Source organism: Girardinichthys multiradiatus, chromosome 5, assembly GCF_021462225.1.
Source record: "Girardinichthys multiradiatus isolate DD_20200921_A chromosome 5, DD_fGirMul_XY1, whole genome shotgun sequence".
NCBI lineage: Eukaryota > Metazoa > Chordata > Actinopteri > Cyprinodontiformes > Goodeidae > Girardinichthys > Girardinichthys multiradiatus.
The window spans coordinates 28,692,010-28,719,395 of record NC_061798.1 but is presented as its reverse complement, the minus strand read 5'-3'; the positions used below and the strand labels follow the sequence as shown (position 1 = coordinate 28,719,395).

The window sequence follows — 27,386 nt, the reverse complement described above, 5'->3', positions numbered from 1 at the left end:
AGGAGGAGTGGAGCAGATCTTGTGCAACAGCTGTGTCAGGCAACGGCACAATGTAAGCAACCAGTTGCTCCAGCCCCGCTCCTCGTTGACATGTCCCAGAGAAGGCGGCGCATACGGCGGCCTCTCAGCTCAAGCCGAGCCATAAGTTGAGGACATTCGGGGGACGCAGGTTGTGAACGACAGAGGTTTACATGCGTGCGCTTCCCCGCTGTCGGTTCTTGGAGGAATGAGAGGCGTATGTTCGGCTCTTAAGATGGGATTGTTTTTGCACGCTGTGGGTTCTGTGAGCCCCACGGAGTCCGCAGCAGAGAGGGTAAGGTTGAAAGACAAGACTTTTACCCCGAGCTGCTAGCTAGAAACCCGCAAAGGTCAGCACACTTCCTACCTATAACCCTGTTACATAATGTCATTGCTGACTCGGTTAGTTTGGCCTCTTAATCTGGAGACCAACTACAGCGAGACGCTTGACTTGCATTAGCAGGTCTACAAGAAATTAGCATGCCTGCTAACTGTTAGCTTCTGCAGCTAAGAAACTGTCGCGGGCCTGCCGGTGTTTACTGTTGAAGGTTGACATTTTAGCCAGAGCCAAGTTTTGTAAACATCAAAAGCAATTCTTCAAGTGGGAATGCAGCCACAGAACACCGTAGGCGGGTTTTTTTTGGGTGGAAAAAGCAACTGAAGTTGATGTTCCAAGCATTACTTTGTTTTTTGAACTCTGCTGCATTTCAAACCGAGCATCAGAATGGGGAAGAAAGGTGATTTAAGTGACTTTGAACGTGGCATGGTTGTTGGTGCCAGACGGGCTGGTCTGAGTATTTCAGAAACTGTTGATCTACTGTGATTTTCACACTCAACCATCTCTAGGGTTTACAGAGAATGGTCTGAAAAACAGTGAGGGGCAGTTCTGTGGGCGCAAATGCCTTGTTGATGCCAGAGGTCAGAGGAGAATGGCCAGACTGGTTCGAGCTGATAGAAAGACAACAGTTACTCAAATAACCACTCGTTACAACCAAGGCATGCAGAAGAGCATCTCTGAACGCACAACACGTTGAACCTTGAGGCGGATGGGCTACAGCAGCAGAAGACCACACCGGGTGCCACTCCTATCAGCTAAGAACAGGAAACTGAGGCTCACCAAAATTGGACAATAGAAAATTGGAAAAACGTTGCCTGGTCTGATGAGTCTCGATGTCTGCTGCGTCATTCAGATGTTAGGGTCAGAATTTGGTGTCAATAATATCAAAGCATGGATCCATCCAGCCTTGTATCAATGGTTCAGGCTGGTGGTGTAATGGTGTGGGGGATATTTTCTTGACACACTTTGGGCCCTTTAGTACCAATTGAGCATCGTGTCAACGCCACAGCCTACCTGAGTAATGTTGCTGACCATGTCCATCCCTTTATGACCACAGTGTATCCATCTTCTGATGGTTACTTCCAGCAGGATAACGCGCCATGTCATAAAGCACAAATCATCTCAGACTGGTTTCTTGAACATGACAATGAGTTCACTGGACTCATTACTGTACTCAGTATTGTACACACACAATACTGAGCCTCATTTTGACTTGTTTTAAGGACATTACATCAAAGTTGGATCAGCCTGTAGTGTGTTTTTCCACTTTAATTTTGTGTGTGACTCCAAATCCAGGCCTCCATTGGTTAATAAATTTGATTTCCATTAATGATTTTTGTGTGATTTTGTTGTCAGCACATTCAACTTTGTACAGAACAAAGTATTCAATGAGAATATTTCATTCATTCAGATCTAGTATGTGTTATTTGAGTGTTCCCTTTGTTTTTTGAGCTGTGTGTGTGTGTGTGTGTGTGTGTGTGTGTGTGTGTGTGTGTGTGTGTGTGTGTGTGTGTGTGTGTGTGTGTGTGTACGTATGTACATTCAAGTGTAACAGCGTTTGCATTTCCTAAGAGTAAAGCCTCCTCTCCAAAACTAGGAAAAACATTTTAACTGGGCTAAGGTAGAAGATTTTTTTAGGCTGTTGTTCTTACAGAAAGATTTCATACCTGAGTAAACCTACTATTTCTTAAGTTGCCAGTCCGTTGCAGTTCTGGACACTTAACCAAGCCCGGTTCCCTGCTCTTGCCAGTGTAGCATGCAAGTAACTCAGTGCACCCAGCATAGTGTTATCAGTGCTGTCTCCCATGTCGTAGATAAAAAGAGAAATTGCATAGCTTGAGAAAAGTCAGTAATTCTAATTTTTGTCCAAAAAACCTGCCTCTCACTCTGGACTTATAAGCTGGAAGTACAAATATATGTCCGTCAGTAATTCAGCCTTGTTAAATGGACTTTAAGGACAGGCTGTATTGTTACTAGGAACTTAAGCTGTTCCTAATATGTAGCACATGTTTGCCATTTTTTACTGTTTTGCAAATCATATTCTCTTTAACAATATTTGTAGGAAATGGAATAGTGCAGTGAAGACTGAGCCGAGATATAAGGAATGTATTCTGACAAAGGCTGATAATATTCTTTTGCACTTCTGATTTTATTTGCACAGAGAAGATTAAATTGAGATTTGAATATGTTGGCCTTTGGTTTTCAGTTAATTTTTAAGTTAAGCATCTGTTAAGCAGAACTGGCTACTAATGCACTATTAGTATGCACTTTTCACAACTTGCTTGTCAACAGAGGTAATGTGCTTAATTTGTGAAAAAGTGGCAAATTTAATTTGCATTGTTTTGAGAATTATGTTAGTGCCAGCGAGAACACATTTCATAAATAAATTCAACATGTTATACATCATGCAAGTTGAAGTAATAGATATTTTCCCTCTGTTTTAACACCTGCCTTTGGCAGCAGGTCATTTTGACAAAAAGTATGCAGAAAAATGCAGTATTTTAATTCCACTATATAGGGAACTACAACGTCTCTTTAAGTATGTCTATGGGGCAAATATTGGTAATTGGCCAGGTGTGTTGTAAAATATTGACACATTGGATATCGGCCAAAAATTCAATATCGTGCATCCCTAAATGAATTACTAAAAATGCTATAATTAGGAGGGAAAACAATTTTTATTTGGAGTTACAAGCTCGTTTAACTAGGTGATTTTTCTCTGCCTTCTCATGATTCTACGTTGATGCAGTTCTCGCCTCATCCAGTTTCCCTGTCATTGCCTGCTTTATTTTTTCTTAAGGGACTTTTATATGTGCAAACAGAGCAGACAAACACGCCTAAGCCTGAAAGTCTATGCTCACAAATCACAATAATAAGCAAAACAACTCATAATTAGCTCTGAAAAATATAAACTGTAGGTCACCTGTCAATTCCAAAACAAGCTGCTCTCAGGCAGCACTTTATAAGAAGTTATTTTTAATCATCCTGTCACCATTCCTATTACATGTCCTCATCATTACTAAAACAAAACACACCCCAGCCCTTTGGTTTTTGTTGTGTGTTTTTTTTATCAGGGCACAGCAAATGTTGACAACACTAGCAAGGTTTTCTACCACAAACCACACCTTTTATCATGGCATGGATCAGCCCAGTCCAGCCAAAATAAATCGCTTCACACATACTGTACCATATCACAGGACAGCTCCCCGTCGGTGCTGACGAGTTTCGATCTCTGCTGTTCTATTTCTTCTTTTTAAAAGGCAGCACGCTCTGCTCTTCTTCTACCTTGTCTGTAACGTTAGCAGCAGCGCAATCGGCTACCGTAACAGTTATTGTTGAGCACAACATGCTCACTCGCACTTTCAAGTTCAAATTCAAAGTATGATACTTTAATAAGAATATCTCTTGTTCGATTAATGGAAAAATAATCACTAGATTGATCGATTACCAAAATAATCCATAGCAGCAACACTAGATTAAATCAGTTGATTTTTTTTTTTTTTTTATATCGGTATTTGAAAACCTTAACAGACTATTTGGTTTAAGCAATTCTGTTAATCTTCAGGTAACTCAAACCTGGACTTGTCTAACCAAGACTTAATAAGTCAGGCTTTTGTTAACAGGATCCAAAATGAACTGAAAAGGAAAGATGTTCTGAGAAAGTTTACGTTATCATCAGAAATTCTCAAGACTGCAACCTGAGTTATGGTTAGAGTTATCAAATACAATTGTCTAAAAGAATAAAAAACTATATAATTTCGACGTACCACTGCGTTGTACCCTGTAAGGAAGAACCACATTCTGCAGACAAGTTAAAAACACTTAGTTCTTTTAAGACAATTAAGATTAATTAAATCAAAACAATCTGCAACCCACAAAGTGTTTTTTTTTTGTAAACTATGCACATATTGATGGGAATATAGAAGCTGCCTTCAGCTTTAATCTGCAGTTCAGGGACAAAACCTGGGTGCAAAGCGCTTGAGATTGCAGGGGAAACTAAATGGTTTTCTTTAGGTTTCAGTAAAGTGCTTTGTTATGAGGAAAATTAATGTAATGGAAGCAGAAGTTTGTTATTATTCAAATGGATTAATAGTCATGGATCTGCATTAACATAAGTTGTTGCTTAATGAAGATGGAGTCCTGCTGAATTTGAATATCACTTTAAGAGACCTGCTTCTGAAGGAAGGGAGGAAATTTGGTTCCACTTTCTAAAATCAGAAGGTTAGACTGTAGAAAGTGTGAAACGCTGATTTCACTCTGTGCACCATCTGTATGGAGTTACTGCGTGATCATTTGGACATGGATACAACTTGCATTATTATTTGGTTTTAAAGTCAAGCTTTAGATACAGACAGAACCATGTGAGAGGAAGTGCAACACACAACTTGTTTTTAAAGCATCGTCTCCAGATGGGTTTTTTGAGGAGCTACAAATCCATTGCATCATCTGAGCTTTTTCTAAATGACCTTGATGATGATAAGGTCTCCGTATTTTATGGCAGATCAGCTTAACAAATAAGTATTTCATGAGGGCCCCACTGGCATCTGCTGACTGCCTTATAGTCTTGCACGAAAGTGGATCAGTTGTGGCGGTGCTGTAGAAATTTAACTAAGGGCTGCAGACACATATCTTCAGACACAGGATCCGATAGTCACCAAGAGATTTTTTAGGTTCTCAGCAGCTTTTCATTTAGGTTGATTATATTCTGCTGCAGAGATTGTTTCTGGGATGGTAACCAAATCTGCCTTTTAATCTGTTTGCTAAGAATGAGAGAGGGTGGGTTGTTTGGTTGTTGCATGTTTGGATGGTATGCAGGAGAATCTAATCTGTACAGATTCTGTTCAGTGTGTTAAAGAAAAAAGTAGAATTAAGTTTGTTTCTTTTCTTATTTTTGTGTGGATACTTTTAGAGCAACATAAAATATTGTTTAGATGGTACTGGTCAGCACTTCTTCAGGCTTTGTGAAAAACGTTCAAAGTTTTTCTGCTTTTTTAAACTCGGATATGACTCAGGTTTGTAAAAGATGTCGTCATGTAACATACTGGCTTAAACAGCTCACAGGTTGAAGTTTGAACCAGTGTTTCTCATCAGTATTGAAGTGGATCATTTGGCACTTTGATTTGTAATTTGTCTGAGATGTTTATTTGACTTATTTTTGGGGGGAATCTATGAAAATCATTGAAGACCACTACAGATGCACCAATCAGATGTTTTGATCGGTTTGATCTACCGATACAAACTCAGAATTCTCTCTAAAAACCATGAATTAGTGCATTCAAAATATTTGTTTTCAAGCCTTCCTGCCATGAGTGGTCTTTGTTTATTTTAGTACCAGTTTCTTACATTTCTGCTTCCTCCACCCCACTGATACAGAAAAATTGCTTAATTGGAGTTTTCTTTACTCAGTAACAACTTCCATGTTGAAGAGTTTTTTTTTTTTTTGTCGGAGCGATAAGGTAGTACTTACATAAGGTTTCTTAACTGATTTGAGGAAGATCTAGTTTTTTTGTTTGTGTTTTGTGTTGCCTCAAATGTTAAGGAGAAAAGTTTAGTTTGGGAAATTTACATTTTTATTCAATGGACGTCTCATAAGTCAAGTTCGGTCTGTATTTATTGAGTTTAAGATCTGTTTTCCGCATATAACTTGAGCACATCACCATCAAGCAGCACTTAACTGAATGGAAACTAAGCCATAGTCACAACAAGCATTTAATATTCAATTTTTGCTAATTTCAATTTTCGATCTTTCTCTGCTTCCTCATATTTCTGAACACCTTACTGCTACAGAAAGTGTCTAAATTTGTGTCTTTTTCGCTCTGTAACAACATTCACATTGAAAAGTATTGTTTTTTGGTCCTCATGGATCAACCTTAAAAAATGTAAAGTTGAAAAAGTTTTACTTTAGGACCAATTTGGTGGTTCCCAAAGATCTGTTAGGTGAAACTTGTCATACAGTAGTTAACCAGACATAATGCATCTCTCACGTTCTCTGTCAGGTTGTTGTTGAATTTGTTTATGTTTCTTTAAGACATAATTTGTGTAGTTACTGTTCATCTGCTGTAGATAGTTTTGTTTAGGTTGTCCTCTTTACTTGTGCTGCAGAATAAATACAGCCTGAGAAGCTTATGTTTCAGGATACCGAGTCAAGAGAACAGCAGATGTTATTGCAACACAAAGGAGCAGAACATCATGTGATCTTTAAATCTTTTCTCAGAGCGCCTGTTTGATGCAAGGCCTTGTTGACACATCTGATGGTTTAAAACGTTACAAAGTCAGCAGTTTGGTTTGTTCGTATCCGATGCGTCATGTACAATACCTATCATTCCTGTGTTCCTCCTCTGCAGCTGTCTCTGTCTATTCTCTCTCAATCTTACACTCGATGCCTCTCACCACCTTATTATCATGGAGCGGTGCAGCCAGGAGCTTGTTCTCAGCTGCTGGCTGGAAATTTCCGTAAAGCAATCCTTGTTCGCTGTTTGGGCTGGATTGGAGTGGGGTGAGGGCGTGTTTCAGTGGGTAGGGTTGAAGAAAGGCAGTGGAAGGAAGGCAGAGAGAGACTCTGTATGTTGACTTTTTCTCTGTGGGATAATGAGCCATTAGGTAAAAGGGGGATTATCTGGATCCTGGATCGTCATGCCTCTTAGACAAGGACCTACAATGGTAATTTATAGAAACAAAAACTTATCTTTATGTATAACCTTTGGTTGCTAACTGTTAAGTCTTGACAAAGTTCAAAAGGTTTTCCTAAAAAAAAGCCCATGAAGTTTTTTGTTTTTTTTTAACAGCACTGTTTGTTTTTTTTGGCACTTTCTGGTTATTATCTATCTTGTGTCCTCTGACTTTGCAGCATTTCACAGGTTAGATGGGTATCGGTAACAAGTTCTGTTTGGTTAACTTTTGACCGGGCTGCAAGTACGTTGCGTTGACAGTGAAAACATACAGCACTGCTGTTGGAGAGGATACAAATATGTGGAGGATTTCTGCTGAAAGTGACCTCAAAACAGATCACTTGTTAACGTTTTAGGTTTGAATTGTTTGTTTACATTCTGGTTCAACATACTTAAGGCTTTTTTGCTAGTTGTGATTCAACAATTTCACTTGATATTGGTTAGGAAGAGAGTCGGGCAGTAAAACTACTTCAATATTTTATCAAGTAACAGAAAATTATAATAACATTATCTACGTTTACATGCACAAAATTTCACGATCGGATTAAAATGTATTCGGATTAAAAAACAAAAAATAACCAGATTTTGACGTTTTTATACGGACGTAAGTAATCTGAATGAAACGGCAGATTTGACTAAAAATGTGTCATGTAAACTTGCTGATTGGAATATTCTGTTAGCATTGAGTGACTAGCCATTCAAGGCGGAAATATGTCACGTTGACGCGTGGTGCACATGCGAACTCAGATCAGTTTGCCTCCTTCAGAATAACTTGATCCGGTCAAGCGTTTACATGCATGCCGATCAGATTGTCAATTGGCATAAACCACCCCTCTCAATCGGATTACAATTTCCTTCCGATCCTGCCGAATCCGATCAGAATATTCTGACTGACATGTTTACATGACACATTTTTAGTCCGATCGGTCATTTATTCCAATTACCTATGTCCATGTAAACTTAGCTACTGATGAAAGAAAGAAAGCTTTTATTTATTTTTTTGTTCATTTAGCGCAGCTCTAGTAGGGGCACATGAACAGCCACACAGAAGTGCTTACAAACTGCTTATGCTCAGGTACGTATTGGCTACTGGTAAATAGAGATGGACCGGTCAGAATTTTGTGGCTATTTTCTGATCTCTTGTTTTGTAAAACCTGGACCTAACATTGATTTTAAGACTATTCCAATGTATCTGTAAGAAAAACATACAATCATGTTCCAAGACAGACATAGAAGATTCCAAAGGGGTAAAACAGATCAACTATACTTGACTCTGTTCAGGCTTCCTGTTATCTACTGAAAGTCTTGCTCTCTCTCGCAGTCTGAGTTTCTTGACATGTCTTAATAGACCCAGTTCCCTCTAAAAGGTTATTACATCTTTCTGCTTCCTCAAGGCTGATAAAGCAGAAATTTGGCCGTAAACAGTTGAAGATAATTTATTTCATTAAGGATCAACTTATCTATTTGCCAATTAGCACCCTAATTTCATTCCAATGTTTTCTCATTTTCTCCCAGCCTCCTTCTTTTTCGAGCTCCTAAACAAACCATTTCATACCCATGTACTTTTATTGATCTTAGTAGGTATGATATTTGAATTGATTAGAAAGATAAATAACAAAAAACCCTCTAATTTTGCAACTAATTTAATTCGGCATGATTTTCTGAAGATTTTGTCTTATACTCTGTCTTTTAATTGTGGCTCTGATGCCCATGTGGTGTTCTTGGCTCTTATTAAAAAGGACACATTTTGTCCATAGATCAAACCAAAATAACTTTCAGAAACATTTGAGTTACATAAACCACATTAGATTACTTGCCTAAAATCTTTTACATTAAATCAGATCTGCAAAACGTAAAAAAATGCAGTCGTAATCGAAGTATCAGGGTGTGAAATGTATGTAAGCAATACAGCGATATTTAAATTTTTATGTATTTATATGAAATATTTGGCCAGTTGGATAGACTTCACTGCCTGCGATGGCCACACCTGACAGATCTTGGTGTCTGAAATGCTTAAAAAAAGTGGTAGGCATGGTAAACAAACAGAAGACTGAGTTAAAAATATCACAAATGCAAGTTTTTCCAATATGTGAAAGCAGGGGCAAAACATCCCCAGGACACGTATGAATTGATGCATGCGTCAGTTTAAAACGTCCTGTGGAAGACGCCTGGTTTGGAAAAAGTCGAATCTGAAAAGACAAAAACTGCGAAAAGCCAAAACGAGACCTTCACAACACTGATTGTTTTCTCAGAAATAAGAATAGAAGTAACTTTTTATTGTCGCTCATTGGGGGAAATTCAGAGAAATAAAAGCTGTAGTATCATTTAGTGCCATTGAACTAATAGCCTAGTCGTACAGTTTGTCCTGTAGTATAGTGATGAACTTTTATTTTTTATTTGTATATCAGATCAGGTGACTGACGTGAATCATTGTGACCAGGAATGATCGACATGTTTTCTGTCACCTGTTAACTGCTTAAGCAGCAGAAACGCAGACAAAAAACATCAGTAGTTTATTATGGCTTTATATTGACAACAAATTTATGTGAACAAGAGGAACCAAATGAGTGAAGGCAGAAAAATTGTGTTGCAGCATTGCGATTATATATTAGTTATAATATGTCTGAGTTTATCTTCTGGTTGCAAATATGTGTATCCTACTATTTTAAAGCTGTTTAGGGGTATTACCCTTGAGGAGGAAAAATGGCTCTTAATATTGAAGGTAATGATGGCTGACTGTTGTTTAATCTGCATCAACACTGTGGGTTTTTGCTCAAGTAGAGCAACTGCTAGTAACGTAATGACACTTAAACATGTAGCTGTGTTTACCCTTCATGTCTCATGGGAGCAGCAGTTAATGTTGTCTGGTTGTCCATCTAGCCGTTGGACTCTTCAAGCGTTTTTTTCCTATTAAAAGGATATCTGTTGAACGCCTTGAAGACATTTCGTAAGATTTGGCCGAGGCTTTCTTTTAGACTCGAGGATCAACATATTAGATTTCTCCTTTCAGAGGTCTAGGTCAGTGTGACCCCACATCCCTCCCATTGTGTTGGATGTAATATTTCAGGAATGTGTGGAGGGATTTAAATTACTCCTGGCACAAGGATCCATTCGGATTAAGTGATTTTGTTTATGTTCAAGGTCTTTTATCAACAAGTTTTTATAAAATGTAAAGCAATACTCTTCAACAAGCAAAAAGCAATAATTCCAGGTAGCCACTTTAATTCAGTTGCATACAAAAAAGTGTGATTGTTGACAGGTTAAACTCTTGTTACTATGTCTGTTAAAATGGGGTTGGCAGTTCAAACACCAGAAAGTCAAGATTTATAAATGCGTTGTAACTGGAAACAGTGGATTGTGTTTGGAAATTAAAATGCAATCGAAGTAAAAGAAGAAAGTGGCAGAAGAGAAATCGATTGTGTCAAATTTGGGCTTGGAGTAGAGTCAAAAAATGTAAAGACAAGATATTTCTATATTGTTGTTGAATATCGTGGTGATAATATTGTTTTTGGATTTACCCACATTTTTTGGCTTCTTCTGTTTCATCATCATGATGACCCCACCATCGCTCCCCTTGAACTCCCACCTCATTGTCGCTAGGATCTATTCCTGGTGTGGTGAAAGAAGGCAGTGAAACTCCAAACAAACTTTCACATATTACTGGAAAGCTGAGCTTTAATGCAAGGCACCAAAAATATTGCAACCCTCTAAAAAATACATCCAAGCCGTCCTTTGTCATTACAATACTGCGCACATTGAAAATGCAACAACTGCAGTTCAGAATATTGTGCGGCTCTAGTTTTAGGTAAATGTGTCTCCGTATCGCCCTGTTATGGACTGGTGACCTGCCCAGGGTGTACCCTGCCTTTTTTCCAAGGACCGCTGGAGATGGGCAAGATCAAGTCTCCAGCAACAGTTGAAATACTGAGAAACCAACTTTAACAGATCAACACATTTCAGCCTGTGTCCTTCATCGGGGCCGGGAAGGCCATATGGCTTTCAAGCTGAAACATGTTGGGGGACTCTTTACGTCACCAGATCTTTGTCCCTCTCCATGCATCTTGGGAGTAGGTAAAGTTGTGCCAAAAGCCTTTTAAAGCTGGAGATAGGCAGCAGTCCCCCTGCACCCTGCCCTGGTAAGCAGGTATAGACGATGGATGGATGAATACCTAAAATTCTAAACATTTGTAGGAGTCTGTGTTGTTGCTGTTTTATTATCACCCCTGATAATGTGTGAAGATGAATCAGTTTATGTTTAGGTCTAAATAAAAACATTCTCTCAAAAATGCTTTGCTTTGTTTGTGTTGCAGAGCTTGACCCAGTGTGAAGGCGTCAACAACCAGAGTTACTTCTGCGAGTACGGACACTGCTGCGGAGAATCCCAGTGCTGCAGTTATTACTATGAAGTTTGGTGTAAGTCTCCAGCTTCTCTGTTTGGTCTTTCCTTTACTTCACATTGTTTTGCATTAGCTTCACATTAAGCTGCAACTTGTTTTAAGTAGAATGAATCACTTTTCTCTCTAATGGCCTAGTCTAAAAAGACAACAATGCATTTAACTGATAAACGTATGTTGAACTATTAGGAAACCTCAGTTAAAGTTGTTCTCCAGGAAAATAAGAGATGATTTAAAATGACACATTTAAATATTCATGTATTAATCATAAAACAGAAATGAGTAAAAGTTTTTTTTCTATTTTCACAGTCTCGTAGTTAAAGTGGTTTTACCTCCTAATAATTACATTTAATCCAGTTTAGAAAAATCAGATATATTCTGTTCCTTATTTTGGTGACTTGTTTCATAATTGCAGACACCACGGAGCAAAACAAGCAAGTTTGCCTTATTTTCCGAAAGATTAAATCTTATTTTCGATGAGAAACTGGGCTGGATCTGCAGAGCAAACAACTCCGATAATATTCCAAACTTAGGTTTTTCATTTTCTGAGATGATGTTTTACTTGATGTTTTTCTGCATTTAAGGCAGCAACTAACTATTATTTTGGTAGTTGACCAATATTGTCCTGATTAATCGATGATAATTCGAATCCACATCAGGTTTTTTTGTGGTTGCACTTCCTGCACTCTGTACGGTTGCATGTTATCTCTTACCTTCTCAAGTTGCATCTAACATTTACCCAGATGCCTTTAAATCATAAAAGTTCCCACAGTAGTTAAAATAATTACTTATTAGACACGGGTTGACAATGCGTAGAAACAAAAAGGAAAATGGAGCTCGAATATATATGACTTTCCAGAGTTTATGTGGTTTGGTATTATTAAAAGATAAAAATCTGAATTTCAGAAAAATAAAATGCCCCCTCTGTTCCTTATCTTAGATTTGAAACATCACAACTTAAAGTATTTAAGTCATTGATCGTTTTGGTTTGTAAGGTGCTGACAGAACCCATATACATTTATACATACACATTTAAACATCACAAATTGCATCACAAAGTTGTACATAATATACATCTTGTCTAGCGTCACAATATAGAGGGAAATAATCAGATGGACAGAGTTAGTAATGACACAAGCCTGAGGGGATGAGTTGTTGTAAAAGTTAATAGGATCAGTATTTAATGATATTAAAAGGTCATTTAATGACGTATTGCCCATACCGACTTTTTGTGGGTTCTTTTTAAAGAAAACTAAGACCACACCTGATGTGAATGACTGTTTTTATGAAGTTTTGAACAGTTTAACCTAAAAACTCATGCAGATAAAATAAACTGTAATTTAACGCTGATTGTAGAAATAGTGAGAAAACAGCTAAAGGGACTCGGTGAAAAGAAAAACATTCAAACTTGCATTAAATTAATAGCAAGTATATAAATGGCAGCAAAACATTTTGAAATGTTCACCAAATCCACCTGTGGGATTGTTCATGTAGAAGCACATCACCAGCAGAGATTCATTTTCTCAGAGGCTGATTTCAGTGTTTACTGTGGGTTTTGTTTTTTTCTGCCATCACATTCGTTTTGTCCTTGAAGTGAAATTCCTCACATTTTTCTGTGATGACACATGAGAAATCAGTTTATTTCCCACACATGGTAAACAAAATACCTCTCTGCTTCCTGCTGCTGTTTAGACTGAAGTCTAGAGCAGTTCTAAAAATAAATGCAGACTGCCAAACACCTTTTGTGCTGAGAAGATATTACTAAAAACACATTAAAATGATTTGTTCTTAGTGACATAACAGAATAATTATGTAAATATTGAGGGGTAAATTGATTCTGTGCCACCAAATTTGATTGTTTTCTAGTTTTCTTGCATGTGAATGCTTTTCATGTCTTTCAACCAGATGTTGGCAGAAGGCGACCAGCTGCTTTTCATCTGACATCCTTGTGTGGATGTTGAGAAGCAGATTTTAGATTAGTTCCTGTTTTATTTTGAAATATGAATCAAAACAATGAGATCTAGATTTCTATAGTAACTGTGTTGTCGTTGGCATTTTGTTCTTTCAGGGTTTTGGCTGGTGTGGGTAATCATCCTAATTTTGTGCTTCTGCTGCATTTGCCACCATCGACGCACAAAACACAGACTGCAGCAGCAACAACGGCAGCACGAGATCAACCTCATCGCTTACCGTGAAGCACACAACTTTCCCTCAGTTCCCTTCTACTTCAGTAAGATTCACCTACACACGTTATGTCTCTGCATAATGCAAGCATCTGTACTTAACAAAGGTGTAAGCGAGTCACTGACAGATGTTTCTCTCAGGTGCACCAAAGAACGTTTTCCTATGAACACGGGTTGTAATTTTCACTCGGTGCCAAGGGTTGATATAATACTAATTAAAGTCTAACTGGAAAACAGATCACCATGCCATCCTGTGAGAACGAACCCCAAAAGCTGAAGATCACAACCTATTTTTCTTCTTTCAATTAAATTCAAAAACACATTATTAATCCCAAAGGGAAATTAAATCACTTTCACTTCATTGAGAGTATTAAAACACATTTACTTGCCATTTTATTAGGTACACCTCACCTGTACCAGTTTGGGCCCATTTTGCCTTCATAGATGCTTTAATTCTTAATGACATAGATTCAACAAGGTGTCTGAAACATTCCTAGGAGATCTTGGTCCATATTGGCATGACAGCATCATGCAGTCTCTGCAGATGTTTCAGGTTGAGACAATTTGAACTTTGTGACATGGTGCTTTATCCTGCTGGAAGTAGCCATCAGAAGATCGGTACACAGTGGTCATTAAGGGATGGACACGGTCGACAACAATAGGCTGGCTGTAGCATTTAACAATGCTCGATTGGTTCTAAATGGCCGAAAGTCTCTAAGACAATTCAATTCAATTCAAAAATACTTTATTAATCCCAAAGGGAAATTAAATGTTGTTATAGCTCATATTATGAAGGTTTCCTCAAAGAGCCATTGTAGATGCTGATGGCTGATATGCGCTACAACACCACCAGCCTGAACCGTTGATACATGGCAGAATGGATCCATTCTTTCAAGTCGCTGACGCCAAATTTCGACCCATTAGTCTGAATGCTGAAGCTGAATTTTAGTCTCATCGGACCAGCTAACATTATTCCAATCCATTATTGTCCAGTTTGGGTGAGTGCATGCAAATGGTATCCTCAGTTTCCTGTTCTTTTTTATCAGGAGCGACAAAAGGTGTGATGTTCTGCCGCTGTAGCCCATCTGCTTGAAGGCTCCAATGTATTGTCCATTCAGAAATGGGATCCAGCATGCCATGGCTGTAATGAACACTTATTTCAATCTCAAACCAATCTGCCTGTTCTCCTCTGACATCAACAAGCCATTTTCATCCGCACAACGACCCCTGACTGGAAATGTTTTTCTTTTTCAGACCAGAGATGTTGTGCATGAAAATTTCTGATGCTCAATTTGACTTTAAGTTGTTTTTACATCTAGATGCCTGAATGCCCACATGGCTGATTTGCTATGCATGTTAAGAAACAAATAAACAAGTGGACCTGATAAAGGAGCGATGATGTACAGGGATTGGACAATGAAACTGAAACACCTGTCATTTTAGTGTGGGAGGTTTCATGCCTAAATTGGACCAGCCTGGTAGCCAGTCTTCATTGATTGCACATTGTACCAGTAAGAGCAGAGTGTGAAGGTTCAATTAGCAGGGTAAGAGCACAGTTTTGCTCAAAATATTGAAATGCACACAACATTATGGGTGACATACCAGAGTTCAAAAGAGGACAAATTGTTGGTGCACGTCTTGCTGGCGCATCTGTGACCAAGACAGCAAGTCTTTGTGATGTATCAAGAACCACGGTATCCAGGGTAATGTCAGCATACCACCAAGAAGGACGAACCACATCCAACAGGATTAACTGTGGACGCAAGAGGAAGCTGTCTCAAAGGGATGTGTGGGTGCTAACCCGGGTTGTATCCAAAAAACATAAAACCACGGCTGCCCAAATCACGGCAGAATTAAATGTGCATCTCAACTCTCCTGTTTCCACCAGAACTGTCCGTTGGGAGCTCCACAGGGTCAATATACACGGCCGGGCTGCTATAGCCAAACCTTTGGTAACTCATGCCAATGCCAAACGTCGGTTTCAATGGTGCAAGGAGCGCAAATCTTGGGCTGTGGACAATGTGAAACATGTATTGTTCTCTGATGAGTCCACCTTTACTGTTTTCCCCACATCCGGGAGAGTTACGGTGTGGAGAAGCCCCAAAGAAGCGTACCACCCAGACTGTTGCATGCCCAGAGTGAAGCATGGGGGTGGATCAGTGATGGTTTGGGCTGCCATATCATGGCATTCCCTTGGTCCAATACTTGTGCTAGATGGGCGCGTCACTGCCAAGGACTACCAAACCATTCTTGAGGAACATGTGCATCCAATGGTTCAAACATTGTATCCTGAAGGAGGTGCCGTGTATCAGGATGACAATGCACCAATACACACAGCAAGACTGGTGAAAGATTGGTTTGATGAACATGAAAGTGAAGTTGAACATCTCCCATGGCCTGCACAGTCACCAGATCTAAATATTATTGAGCCACTTTGGGGTGTTTTGGAGGAGAGAGTCAAGAAACGTTTTCCTCCACCAGTATCACGTAGTGACCTGGCCACTATCCTGCAAGAAGAATGGCTTAAAATCCCTCTGGCCACTGTGCAGGACTTGTATATGTCATTCCAAAGACGAATTGATGCTGTATTGGCCACAAAAGGAGGCCCTACACCATACTAATAAATTATTGTGGTCTAAAACCAGGTGTTTCAGTTTCATTGTCCAACCCCTGTATACGTCCTTCTCAAAAAATTAGCATATTGTGATAAAGTTCATTATTTTCCATAATGTAATGATGAAAATTTAACATTCATATATTTTAGATTCATTGCACACTAACTGAAATATTTCAGGTCTTTTATTGTCTTAATACGGATGATTTTGGCATACAGCTCATGAAAACCCAAAATTCCTATCTCACAATATTAGCATATCATTAAAAGGGTCTCTAAACGAGCTATGAACCTAATCATCTGAATCAACGAGTTAACTCTAAACACCTGCAAAAGATTCCTGAGGCCTTTAAAACTCCCAGACTGGTTCATCACTCAAAACCCCAATCATGGGTAAGACTGCCGACCTGACTGCTGTCCAGAAGGCCACTATTGACACCCTCAAGCAAGAGGGTAAGAAACAGAAAGAAATTTCTGAACGAATAGGCTGTTCCCAGAGTGGTGTATCAAGGCACCTCAGTGGGAAGTCTGTGGGAAGGAAAAAATGTGGCAGAAAACGCTGCACAACGAGAAGAGGTGACCGGACCCTGAGGAAGATTGTGGAGAAGGGCCGATTCCAGACCTTGGGGGACCTGCGGAAGCAGTGGACTGAGCCTGGAGTAGAAACATCCAGAGCCACCGTGCACAGGCGTGTGCAGGAAATGGGCTGCAGGTGCCGCATTCCCCAGGTCAAGCCACTTTTGAACCAGAAACAGCGGCAGAAGCGCCTGACCTGGGCTACAGAGAAGCAGCACTGGACTGTTGCTCAGTGGTCCAAAGTACTTTTTTCAGATTAAAGCAAATTCTGCATGTCATTCGGAAATCAAGGTGCCAGAGTCTGGAGGAAGACTGGGGAGAAGGAAATGCCAAAATGCCAGAAGTCCAGTGTCAAGTACCCACAGTCAGTGATGGTCTGGTTGCCATGTCAGCTGCTGATGTTAGTCCACTGTGTTTTATCAAGGGCAGGGTCAATGCAGCTAGCTATCAGGAGATTTTGGAGCACTTCGTGCTTCCATCTGCTGAAAAGCTTTGTGGAGATGAAGATTTCATTTTTCAGCACGACCTGGCACCTGCTCACAGTGCCAAAACCACTGGTAAATGGTTTACTGACCATGGTATCACTGTGCTCAATTGGCCTGCCAACTCTCCTGACCTGAACCCCATAGAGAATCTGTGGGATATTGTGAAGAGAACGTTGAGAGACTCAAGACCCAACACTCTGGATGAGCTAAAGGCCGCTATCGAAGCATCCTGGGCCTCCATAAGACCTCAGCAGTGCCACAGGCTGATTGCCTCCATGCCACGCCGCATTGAAGCAGTCATTTCTCCAAAGGATTCCCGACCAAGTATTGAGTGCATAACTGTACAGGTCCTTCTCAAAATATTAGCATATTGTGATAAAGTTCATTATTTTCCATAATGTCATGATGAAAATTTAACATTCATATATTTTAGATTCATTGCACACTAACTGAAATATTTCAGGTCTTTTATTGTCTTAATACGGATGATTTTGGCATACAGCTCATGAAAACCCACAATTCCTATCTCACAAAAATTAGCATATTTCATTCGACCAATAAAAGAAAAGTGTTTTTAATACAAAAAACGTCAACCTTCAAATAATCATGTACAGTTATGCACTCAATACTTGGTCGGGAATCCTTTTGCAGAAATGACTGCTTCAATGCGGCGTGGCATGGAGGCAATCAGCCTGTGGCACTGCTGAGGTCTTATGGAGGCCCAGGATGCTTCGATAGCGGCCTTTAGCTCATCCAGAGTGTTGGGTCTTGAGTCTCTCAACGTTCTCTTCACAATATCCCACAGATTCTCTATGGGGTTCAGGTCAGGAGAGTTGGCAGGCCAATTGAGCACAGTGATACCATGGTCAGTAAACCATTTACCAGTGGTTTTGGCACTGTGAGCAGGTGCCAGGTCGTGCTGAAAAATGAAATCTTCATCTCCATAAAGCTTTTCAGCAGATGGAAGCATGAAGTGCTCCAAAATCTCCTGATAGCTAGCTGCATTGACCCTGCCCTTGATAAAACACAGTGGACCAACACCAGCAGCTGACACGGCACCCCAGACCATCACTGACTGTGGGTACTTGACACTGGACTTCTGGCATTTTGGCATTTCCTTCTCCCCAGTCTTCCTCCAGACTCTGGCACCTTGATTTCCGAATGACATGCAGAATTTGCTTTCATCTGAAAAAAGTACTTTGGACCACTGAGCAACAGTCCAGTGCTGCTTCTCTGTAGCCCAGGTCTGGGGAATGCGGCACTTGTAGCCCATTTCCTGCACACGCCTGTGCACGGTGGCTCTGGATGTTTCTACTCCAGACTCAGTCCACTGCTTCCGCAGGTCCCCCAAGGTCTGGAATCGGCCCTTCTCCACAATCTTCCTCAGGGTCCGGTCACCTCTTCTCGTTGTGCAGCGTTTTCTGCCACACTTTTTCCTTCCCACAGACTTCCCACTGAGGTGCCTTGATACAGCACTCTGGGAACCGCCTATTCGTTCAGAAATTTCTTTCTGTGTCTTACCCTCTTGCTTGAGGGTGTCAATAGTGGCCTTCTGGACAGCAGTCAGGTCGGCAGTCTTACCCATGATTGGGGTTTTGAGTGATGAACCAGGCTGGGAGTTTTAAAGTCCTCAGGAATCTTTTGCAGGTGTTTAGAGTTAACTCGTTGATTCAGATGATTAGGTTCATAGCTCGTTTAGAGACCCTTTTAATGATATGCTAATTTTGTGAGATAGGAATTTTGGGTTTTCATGAGCTGTATGCCAAAATCATCCGTATTAAGACAATAAAAGACCTGAAATATTTCAGTTAGTGTGCAATGAATCTAAAATATATGAATGTTAAATTTTCATCATGACATTATGGAAAATAATGAACTTTATCACAATATGCTAATATTTTGAGAAGGACCTGTATATTGCTATTGTGAAAAATGGTGACATTATATTCCCCAGTAAACACTGTAGCTTGGACATTTAGCAGCTTGGCTCAGATTTAATGTTTGCCCCGAGATTCATCCAGGGATACATACAGCATCAGCACCTTACCTGTTTGCCCCATTTTTCTAGAAACGTAGATCATTGCTTTCTTGGTCGTTTGCCATCGTTGGCAGGGCTTGAAGAATAATCTGGAAGGTTCTACGAAGTTCTTTCTCTCTATCTCACCTTATATCAGACATTTCTTTCCTATATTAGGTCAGTTAGGATTAACAACAATATTTTTACTTGTTTAAGTACCAGAAATATCTTTTTTTATTTAAGCTTTCTTCAGGTTCAGAAGTTAAAAAAAACACCAAGATTACTATGCTTGCAATCAGTTTGGTAACCTTCTGGCTCACAGCTTTTGACTGAAATGGAAGCATTTGATGATGTATTTTTAAGACAACGCCTCAAACACACTGGTTCCTTGATACGTCAGGGAAAATTCAAAGAAAGGGATCCGTGAGAGGATCCACAGGTCTGGTACATCCTTGCATCAAATTACCAAATGCCTGAAGGTGCGTTGTTCATCTTTTCAACTGTATAAACACCATAGAAATGTCCAGTCTACACACTGTATGTTCAGCAAGGAGACGGCATCTGTGTCCCAGATGTGCTGTTGTGTAATGTGTCGACCAATCCCTAAAACCAAAATCAAAGTCTTTGTAAAGATGCTGACTGAACCTGCTAAGACCGCGTGATTATCCACAGTGTCACAAGTCCATGTATAGTGGCTGAAAGGCCACTCAGAAAGGAAGAAGCCACTACTTTAAAAGCAACACAGTGTTTTGGAGCGGCCGTCACTCAGCCCTGATCAGTCTTATGGAAAACTTGAGAGCTGAGCTAAAAGGTATGTGTGAGCAAGGCCCAGTTACACCTGTTTTGTCAGGAGGAGTGGGCTAAAATTACAGTAAACTAGTGTGAGAAGCTTGTAGAAGGAAATCCAAAACATGTGACTGTAATAATATAGTTTTAAAAGCTATTGTACCAAGTACCAAAAAATGTACACTGCTCAAAAAAAATAAAGGGAACATTCAAATAACACATCCTAGATCTGAATGAATGAAATATTCTCATTGAATACTTTGTTCTGTACAAAGTTGAATGTGCTGACAACAAAATCACACAAAAATCATCAATGGAAATGAAATCTATTAACCAATGGAGGCCTGGATTTGGAGTCACATACAAAATTAAAGTGGAAAAACACACTACAGGCTGATCCAACTTTGGTGTAATGTCCTTAAAACAAGTCAAAATGAGGCTCAGTAATGTGTGTGGCCTCCATGTGTCTGTATGACTTCCCTACAACACCTGGGCATGCTCCTGATGAGACGGCGGATGGTCTCCTGAGGGATCTCCTCCCAGACCTGGACTAAAGTATCCACCAACTCCTGGATAGTCTGTGGTGCAACGTGACGTTGGTTAATGGAGCGAGACATGATCTCCCAGATGTGCTCAATCAGATTCAGGTCTGGGGAACGGGCGGGCCAGTCCATAGCTTCAATGTCTTCATCTTGTAGGAACTGCTGACACACTCCAGCCACATGAGGTCTAGCATTGTCCTGCATTAGGAGGAACCCAGGGCCAACCGCACCAGCATATGGTCTCACAAGAGGTCTGAGGATCTCATCTTGGTACCTAATGGCAGTCAGGCTACCTCTGGTGAGCACATGGAGGGCCACGCGCCCCTCCAAAGAAATGCCACCCCACACCATTACTGACCCACTGCCAAATCGGTCATGCTGAAGGATGTTGCAGGCAGCAGATCTCTCTCCACGGTGTCTCCAGACTCTGTCACGTCTGTCACATGAGCTCAGTGTGAACCTGCTTTCATCTGTGAAGACCACAGGGCGCCAGTGGCGAATTTGCCAATCCTGGGTTTTCTCTGGCAAATGCCAAGCGTCCTGCACGGTGTTGAGCTGTGACCACAACCCCCATTTGTGGACGTCGGGTCCTCATACCATCCTCATGGAGTCGGTTTCTAACCGTTTGTGCAGACACATGCACATTTGTAGCCTGCTGGAGGTCATTTTGCAGGGCTCTGGCAGTGCTCCTCCTGTTCCTCCTTGCACAAAGGTGGAGGTAGCGGTCCTGCTGCTGGGTTGTTGCCCTCCTACGGCCTCCTCCACGTCTCCTGGTGTACTGGCCTGTCTCCTGGTAGCGCCTCCAGGATCTGGACACTACGCTGACAGACACAGCAAACCTTCTTGCCACAGCTCGCATTGATGTGCCATCCTGGATGAGCTGCACTACCTGAGCCACTTGTGTGGGTTGTAGAGTCCGTCTCATGCTACCACGAGTGTGAAAGCACCACCAACATTCAAAAGTGACCAAAACATCAGCCAGAAAGCATAGGTACTGAGAAGTGGTCTGTGGTCCCCACCTGCAGAACCACTCCTTTATTGAGTGTGTCTTGCTAATCGCCAAAGATTTCCCCCTGTTGTCTATTCCATTTGTACAACAACATGTGAAATTGATTGTCAATCAGTGTTGCTTCCTAAGTGGACAGTTTGATGTCACAGAAATTTGATTTACTTGAAGATATATTGTGTTGTTTAAGTATTCCCTTTATTTTTTTGAGCAGTGTATATAAACTTCTGAAATAAAAGGGAGTTAAACACTAAATAAATCCCTTTCCACGTCCTTTCCAGGATTTAGAAAATAAAATTAATTTTGGTAAGCCTACCTGACCTAAAACGGCAAACTCATTTAATGTTGGCAATTAAAAATGTTTTTCCTCTTTCTTTACAATCTATGTAAATATCTGGGTTCAGCAGAAAGTAATTTTATGTAGAAAATCGGGTTTTAATCTCTAAGCTGAATTTCATGTTTTTTCTCTCCAGGGTTTCTGCCAAACTACCTCCTTCCCGACTATGAAGAGGTGGTCAATCGGCCTCCGACCCCTCCACCTCCTTACACTGCCTTAAGCACAAGCCCATCCTCAATGTCTTCTGTTCCCATGGCTCCTGAGCAGCAGATGGGACACTGTCAGTCCATCCAGTCCACCCCTGTCCCCCCAGTCTCTGATGGTCTGGGCAGCAGACCCACAATAGAGGAACTGCCTCCTCCTATATTTGACTTTAGGCCGAAGGATGACAACAAACCCGTGCAAACAGCACGAGATTCCAGCATTATTCCTCTGTCAGACAGGCTGAATGTGGAGACACTCACCAGCCAGGAGAAGAAAACAGAAGGTGGGGATGACTCCTGCAAGGACCCCCTGCTAAAGGACTTCACCCTGTCAGAAGGCTGTACTGATGATAAAGAGCGGCTCCCCAATGGAAGGAGGCGGCGTTTCACTGGGGACTCTGGGATTGAGGTGTGTGTGTGCGGCTCACGTGGGAGCAACAGTTGTGGTGGAGCCGGAGGGACAGACCAGGACGGTAAGGAACGAGAGAGCCTGCTGGGGCACAGTGGGGAGGACAATAATGAGGAGGAGGATGCGGGCGACTTCTGCGACAGTTGTGGTCATCGAGCCTCCCTGAATTTGGAGGAGGACCAGGCTCTGGTTGGGTTGGAGAGGAGGCCCGGACGCGGGCTGCCGGGAACCCCTCAGATGCCTCAGAATGTAGGCAGCGGCTCACTCAGCGCCCCTGTGTGCCTTCTCCTCCACACCATCAGTGAACAGGACGGCCCGACCCATAGTTCTGACCCGCAGGGCTGAAACACGGTCCTTATTCACACAGGAAAGGAGAACAGATTTGCTGAGTTTGGTGCTGAGCATTGTTTGAAGCTCCTTCAGATTGTTTTATAATTGAGTACATCTTAGAACAACCAGATGTGGGAGCAGCAAAATGACTGATCCAAAGGTGGAGACACCTTGCTCTTCTCCATACTGGTCCCAGTGGCCTTAAACAGTGCATTATGGGTTATGCAGTGCAAGCCTGTTCAAGCTCTGCTCTCTGCAGTCATCCTTCTCCTTCAGCCCAACCCACTGACTCGGTGAAGGTCTTCACAGCTGAAGTGGGGGAATGAGAAAGGAACGGTACCTGTGCAATTGCATGAAATCTGCAGAGCTGTTCTCTGCTGCCACCGAACTACGTGATGGTGATCGGAAGGTGCACAGCAGGAACATTTTATATGCAGTCACCTGTGCGACCAGATGAATTGATACTGTATGGGATGTCGGGAGCAGACTGCAGGATGTCCCGCTAGTCATGCTTCTAAAGATCTTTTTCAGCAGCAGTTATTAACCACTCTGCCTTCTGTTTGTCTTGCTCTATCAGCCTTGCAAGTTATAGGGTAGTTAATGTTCATTATTAAAACATAAATCAAAGTGTGAACACTTCCAGTTTTGCACATTTTCTATAAAAGTTAAATATTTTTTCAAAGTAAAACCAAACCAAACTTAGGTTTAGTTTTTCCCTAATTTAGTCTCGAGTTGTGGTTTGTGATTAGTTTGTCACATGTTTAAATAAATAGATCAGTGTGTGTGTGTGGTGTTATTAGTAGGAAATGTAACATTTACGTGGCGTACAATCATTTTCTATCTGAAGTAGCTGAATGTATGTAGTCAGTGCCTAACAAACCGCAGTGTGTGATTTTGAGGAACAATGATAAGCTTTAGTGAAACTGACAAATGCTGATAAAGCAGACACTGAAATCAAGAATGTTGGGCTTCAGAGAGAGATTAAAACTGAAATGGGCAACACCCAGCCTCTTTCAGTCACACAGATTATCACCTTCACCAGCTTCTAAATGAAAATATTAATCCCTCATTAGAACCATTGTACTACTATTAAGATTTGATGTTGCTTTTTGGAGCAACTTCCATTCTGATGTCATTAAATGTTTCAGCAAAATGGTTTTTGAAACAGATTTATAAGTTGAAGTTTGTCCTTTTTAAAACCTTTGGTGTTTGCACTGTTCAGTTAGAGAGGAAAGTCAAGAATAAACCTAAACGTTTGTATTTGGGTGGTTACTTAATATTTAGGCATCTGTTAAAATAAGGCTGGATGAGTCAACTAAAAGGTAGTTGTATTGGTTTCTCCTGATATGAAATCCTTCCAAAAGTGTTCATAGCCTTGAATATTGTTTTCTCACAACAAACTTCACTGCATTTTTATTGAGATTTTTAGTGACTTGCCAGCATAAAGTAGAGCACGGTTTTCTACATTTTCAACAAATAGAAATCTGAAAAGTGTGGAATGTGAAGCTTCTTTCACTTTGAGTCTTTTGGGGTTCGTCTCTTCCTGCTTTGCTCATCTAGGGACTGAGTCTTGCGACCTCTAACAGGCTTTCATCCAGGATCAACCTGTGTATAACTCCATCCATCTTCTACTGAAGTCTGAACCAGATTCCCTGTTCCTGCTGGAGAAAAGCATCCCTTCAGTACCATGCTGCCACTACCGTGTTTGACTGTGGGGTAATGCGTTTCAGCAGCGTTGCATTTTCACAACACAACGGTGATTTGCGCCTCCTCCAGAAGGTTTCATTTTGGTCTCATCAGAGCAGCTTCTTCCACATCTTTGCAGTGTGCCCTAGATGACTTGTGGCAAACTGCTGTGTATCTCTGCAACTCCTCCAGAGTTGCCATGGTCTTCTTGGCTGCTTCCCTGATTAGTCCTCGCCCTGCTCTGCCTGTCAGTTTAGGTAATGGCTATCTTGTTTTATTGTGTTATAACCTAACCGTTCTCTAAACTCCTCCAGTCTTCTCCCTGGCCTGTTTGCTGATGTGTTCCTTGGTCTTCATCATGTTTTTCACTAATGTCCAATAAACCCCCGACACCCTGACAGAACAGGCGGATTTAAAATCAGAATGAATTACTCTGTTTACTAATCAGGTGACCTCTGAAGGCAACTGGTTGCTCTAGATTTATTTAGGGGTATCAGATTAAAGGGGCCTTTAAACACATGATTTCAGATCTTTATTTGTAAAAAGGATCATTTACTTAAAACTTCACAACTATGAACGACTTCTTGATCTGTGACATAAAATCAAAGGAATGCTTAGAGGTTTGTGGTTGTAATGTAACAAAGTTGTCTTTGTGATCTAAGTTTCCACAACAATTAAATTACACACTTAGTCGTGTGGTATAGAGATGTTTATTTCTGTACAACTAAGTTCCGGTAAGAACTTCCGGTTGACTCAAGTGGGTGTGGTATAAAAGAAGCCGGCCACGCCCCTGAGACGTGTGTCTCCTGTGTGTTTCCACTGAGTGGTTCGCGTCCTGTGGGACTTGGCTGCAGACGAGTGACAGATTGTAAAGTGTGGTATCTGCGGTTTTGATTTCCTTGTGGTAGATGTTCTCTCTTGCTGCACTACGGCTGATCTTTGTAGAAAAGCTAAGTTTAGTATGATTATAGGTGATCGCCACAGTCCTGCTTCTCCTCTTCCTCCTGTGCGTGTGTGTGGACCGGCAGGTGGGTATGTTAATTCTCATTGTCGGCTCAAGTTTCTTACTTTAACTGAACTAGTGATCAACTAATTAAATCTCATAGGTCTTTCCTGATAACTGGATCGCTGCTGTTTTGTCTCCGGACCTGTTTCCGATGTCTGGATCTCGGTGGATCTTACCGGTGGTTGAATTGTTTGGGGTGTAGCGCCCAGCTCACATCCCGCTGCAGCGTGGCTAGTGGGCCACATTTGGTCCCAATCCTCTTTTAACTTAGTTTGGGGGAAGTCACTGGGTTAATTTTACTTTATTTTGTAAATTACTTTGTTTTTTTATTTTTATTATACTGGGGTGTTCATGATATTTATTGTTTTTATTTTGCAGCTGAGGCCCGGTGGTGGTGCTGGTGTGACGGTGTCTTCCTCCTTTGTGTTGCGTGATTCCTGAGTTTGGGTTGTCTTACTGTCTGGTGCCTTTTTAATGAGGGTTATTTTTGTTTTTCTGTGTTTAGTGCAGGCCGTCCCTCTGTACTGTTTTTTTTTTTTTTTCTTCTTTTTTATTTATTTTTCTTTGATCACAAGTTTTTTAAAGGTTTTTAAATTAGGACTTAATAAATTGACTTTGTAAATTCGGATCTCGTTTCAGTGGTCACATGTATTGTTATAAATGAACCTGTGTGCCTTTTTCTTACACAAAGGTAATATTCTCTGGGTGAAATTCCCAGGGTGGCGTTTTTGAGCTTTTTTATCCTTGAGTTTGGGGTTATGGTACCTAATATCGCCACATACTGAAGAAGTCACTGATGTTTTGTGCAACTTGAATCATTTGGAACCTGGAATTAGATTATATAACACTTTCCTTCCTACAACTGCAAGGAAGCGCACAGCCCCATCTCTGCAAAGCGCAAACCTTTTTAACATTTGGTCAAACCAATTTATTTTAGTATGCATATATACTGAAAGCACCTTGCAGGAGGCCGTCTCCCCTCATTCTTCAGCACAGGGTTACAGTGCAATGAGAAACTCTGTATTACCACTAAGCTGATTGAGCTTTATGCATCACGACTTGGACACACTTTAAAGTGCTTTACATATTAGCGCATTTTGTGAACTAAAGGTGGAGTATTGCGTACTTTTATCTCATTAAAGAAGTATTTTCATATATGCTTGTTATTTAAATGTAAGAGATATAACATCCTAAAACCACTTTATAATTGCAAATTGTGTGCAGTCATCTGTAACGTGTTGGAGAACCATATAGTTGCTTTCATATTTTTAATATAAAAATCATTAGCTTTATTTCCATGGACAGATTTATTATGGCTAATACTGAGTTCTTATAGAAAATCTCCCTGCATTGCGAGGTTGTGGGAAAGGTACATTTCACTAACCATAAGCAGTTCTGGGGCTCAACGCAGTTTTGCCAAAGATGCTTTTTTGGTTTTAAGTTTGTGTTTTGCACATATTCTGTGAATGTTCTGATCATAAGCCATTTATTTCAGCAACTAAGATGAATGTAAATTCAATAAATATAAGTTTACAGACTGTGTTGTCTGCTTGACTTCCACTTGAGCCTGGTTTGGATGAGTGATTAAAGGTTGTGTTGAGGAATGGTAAATAAATACAGTGAGGCTGAAGCAAATAATTGCCCCATCACTCACTGGTGTCTCTTACAACTTTGAGATGTGTGCAAAAGCCTTAAATAGTTATAGAGACTGGATGACCCCAAGAGGCTCTTTGTTGCCATTCTCCAACAGTAAACTTTGGAGATTTGCTTTACCTCCTTGTAAAGCATT

The 27,386-nt window shown here is 40.7% G+C and overlaps 1 protein-coding gene across 2 annotated transcripts; it reads left to right on the top strand.

Annotated features, from left to right (window-relative positions):
- The first annotated feature begins 56 nt into the window (after nt 1–56).
- wbp1lb (WW domain binding protein 1-like b) lies at nt 57–27,135 on the top strand. 2 transcript variants are annotated; one of them, XM_047364924.1, is made up of 4 exons: nt 57–313; nt 11,334–11,436; nt 13,486–13,647; nt 22,100–27,135. In XM_047364924.1, the coding sequence occupies exons 1-4, from the start codon at nt 227–229 to the stop codon at nt 22,918–22,920; spliced, it is 1,173 nt and encodes a 390-aa protein (XP_047220880.1). In that variant the 5' UTR covers nt 57–226; the 3' UTR covers nt 22,921–27,135. The 2 variants fall into 2 exon arrangements, with proteins under 2 accessions (XP_047220880.1, XP_047220881.1); XM_047364925.1 differs by lacking the exon at nt 57–313 and adding an exon at nt 6,774–7,015.
- The last annotated feature ends 251 nt before the right edge of the window (nt 27,136–27,386 follow it).

Coding starts and splice junctions, on each gene's coding strand:
- wbp1lb (XM_047364924.1), top strand. CDS start 227: ATGAGAGGCGTATGTTCGGCTCTTAAGATGGGATTGTTTTTGCACGCT. Junction 314..11,333: donor CGGAGTCCGCAGCAGAGAGG/GTAAGGTTGAAA, acceptor TTTGTGTTGCAG/AGCTTGACCCAGTGTGAAGG. Junction 13,648..22,099: donor CTCAGTTCCCTTCTACTTCA/GTAAGATTCACC, acceptor TTTTCTCTCCAG/GGTTTCTGCCAAACTACCTC.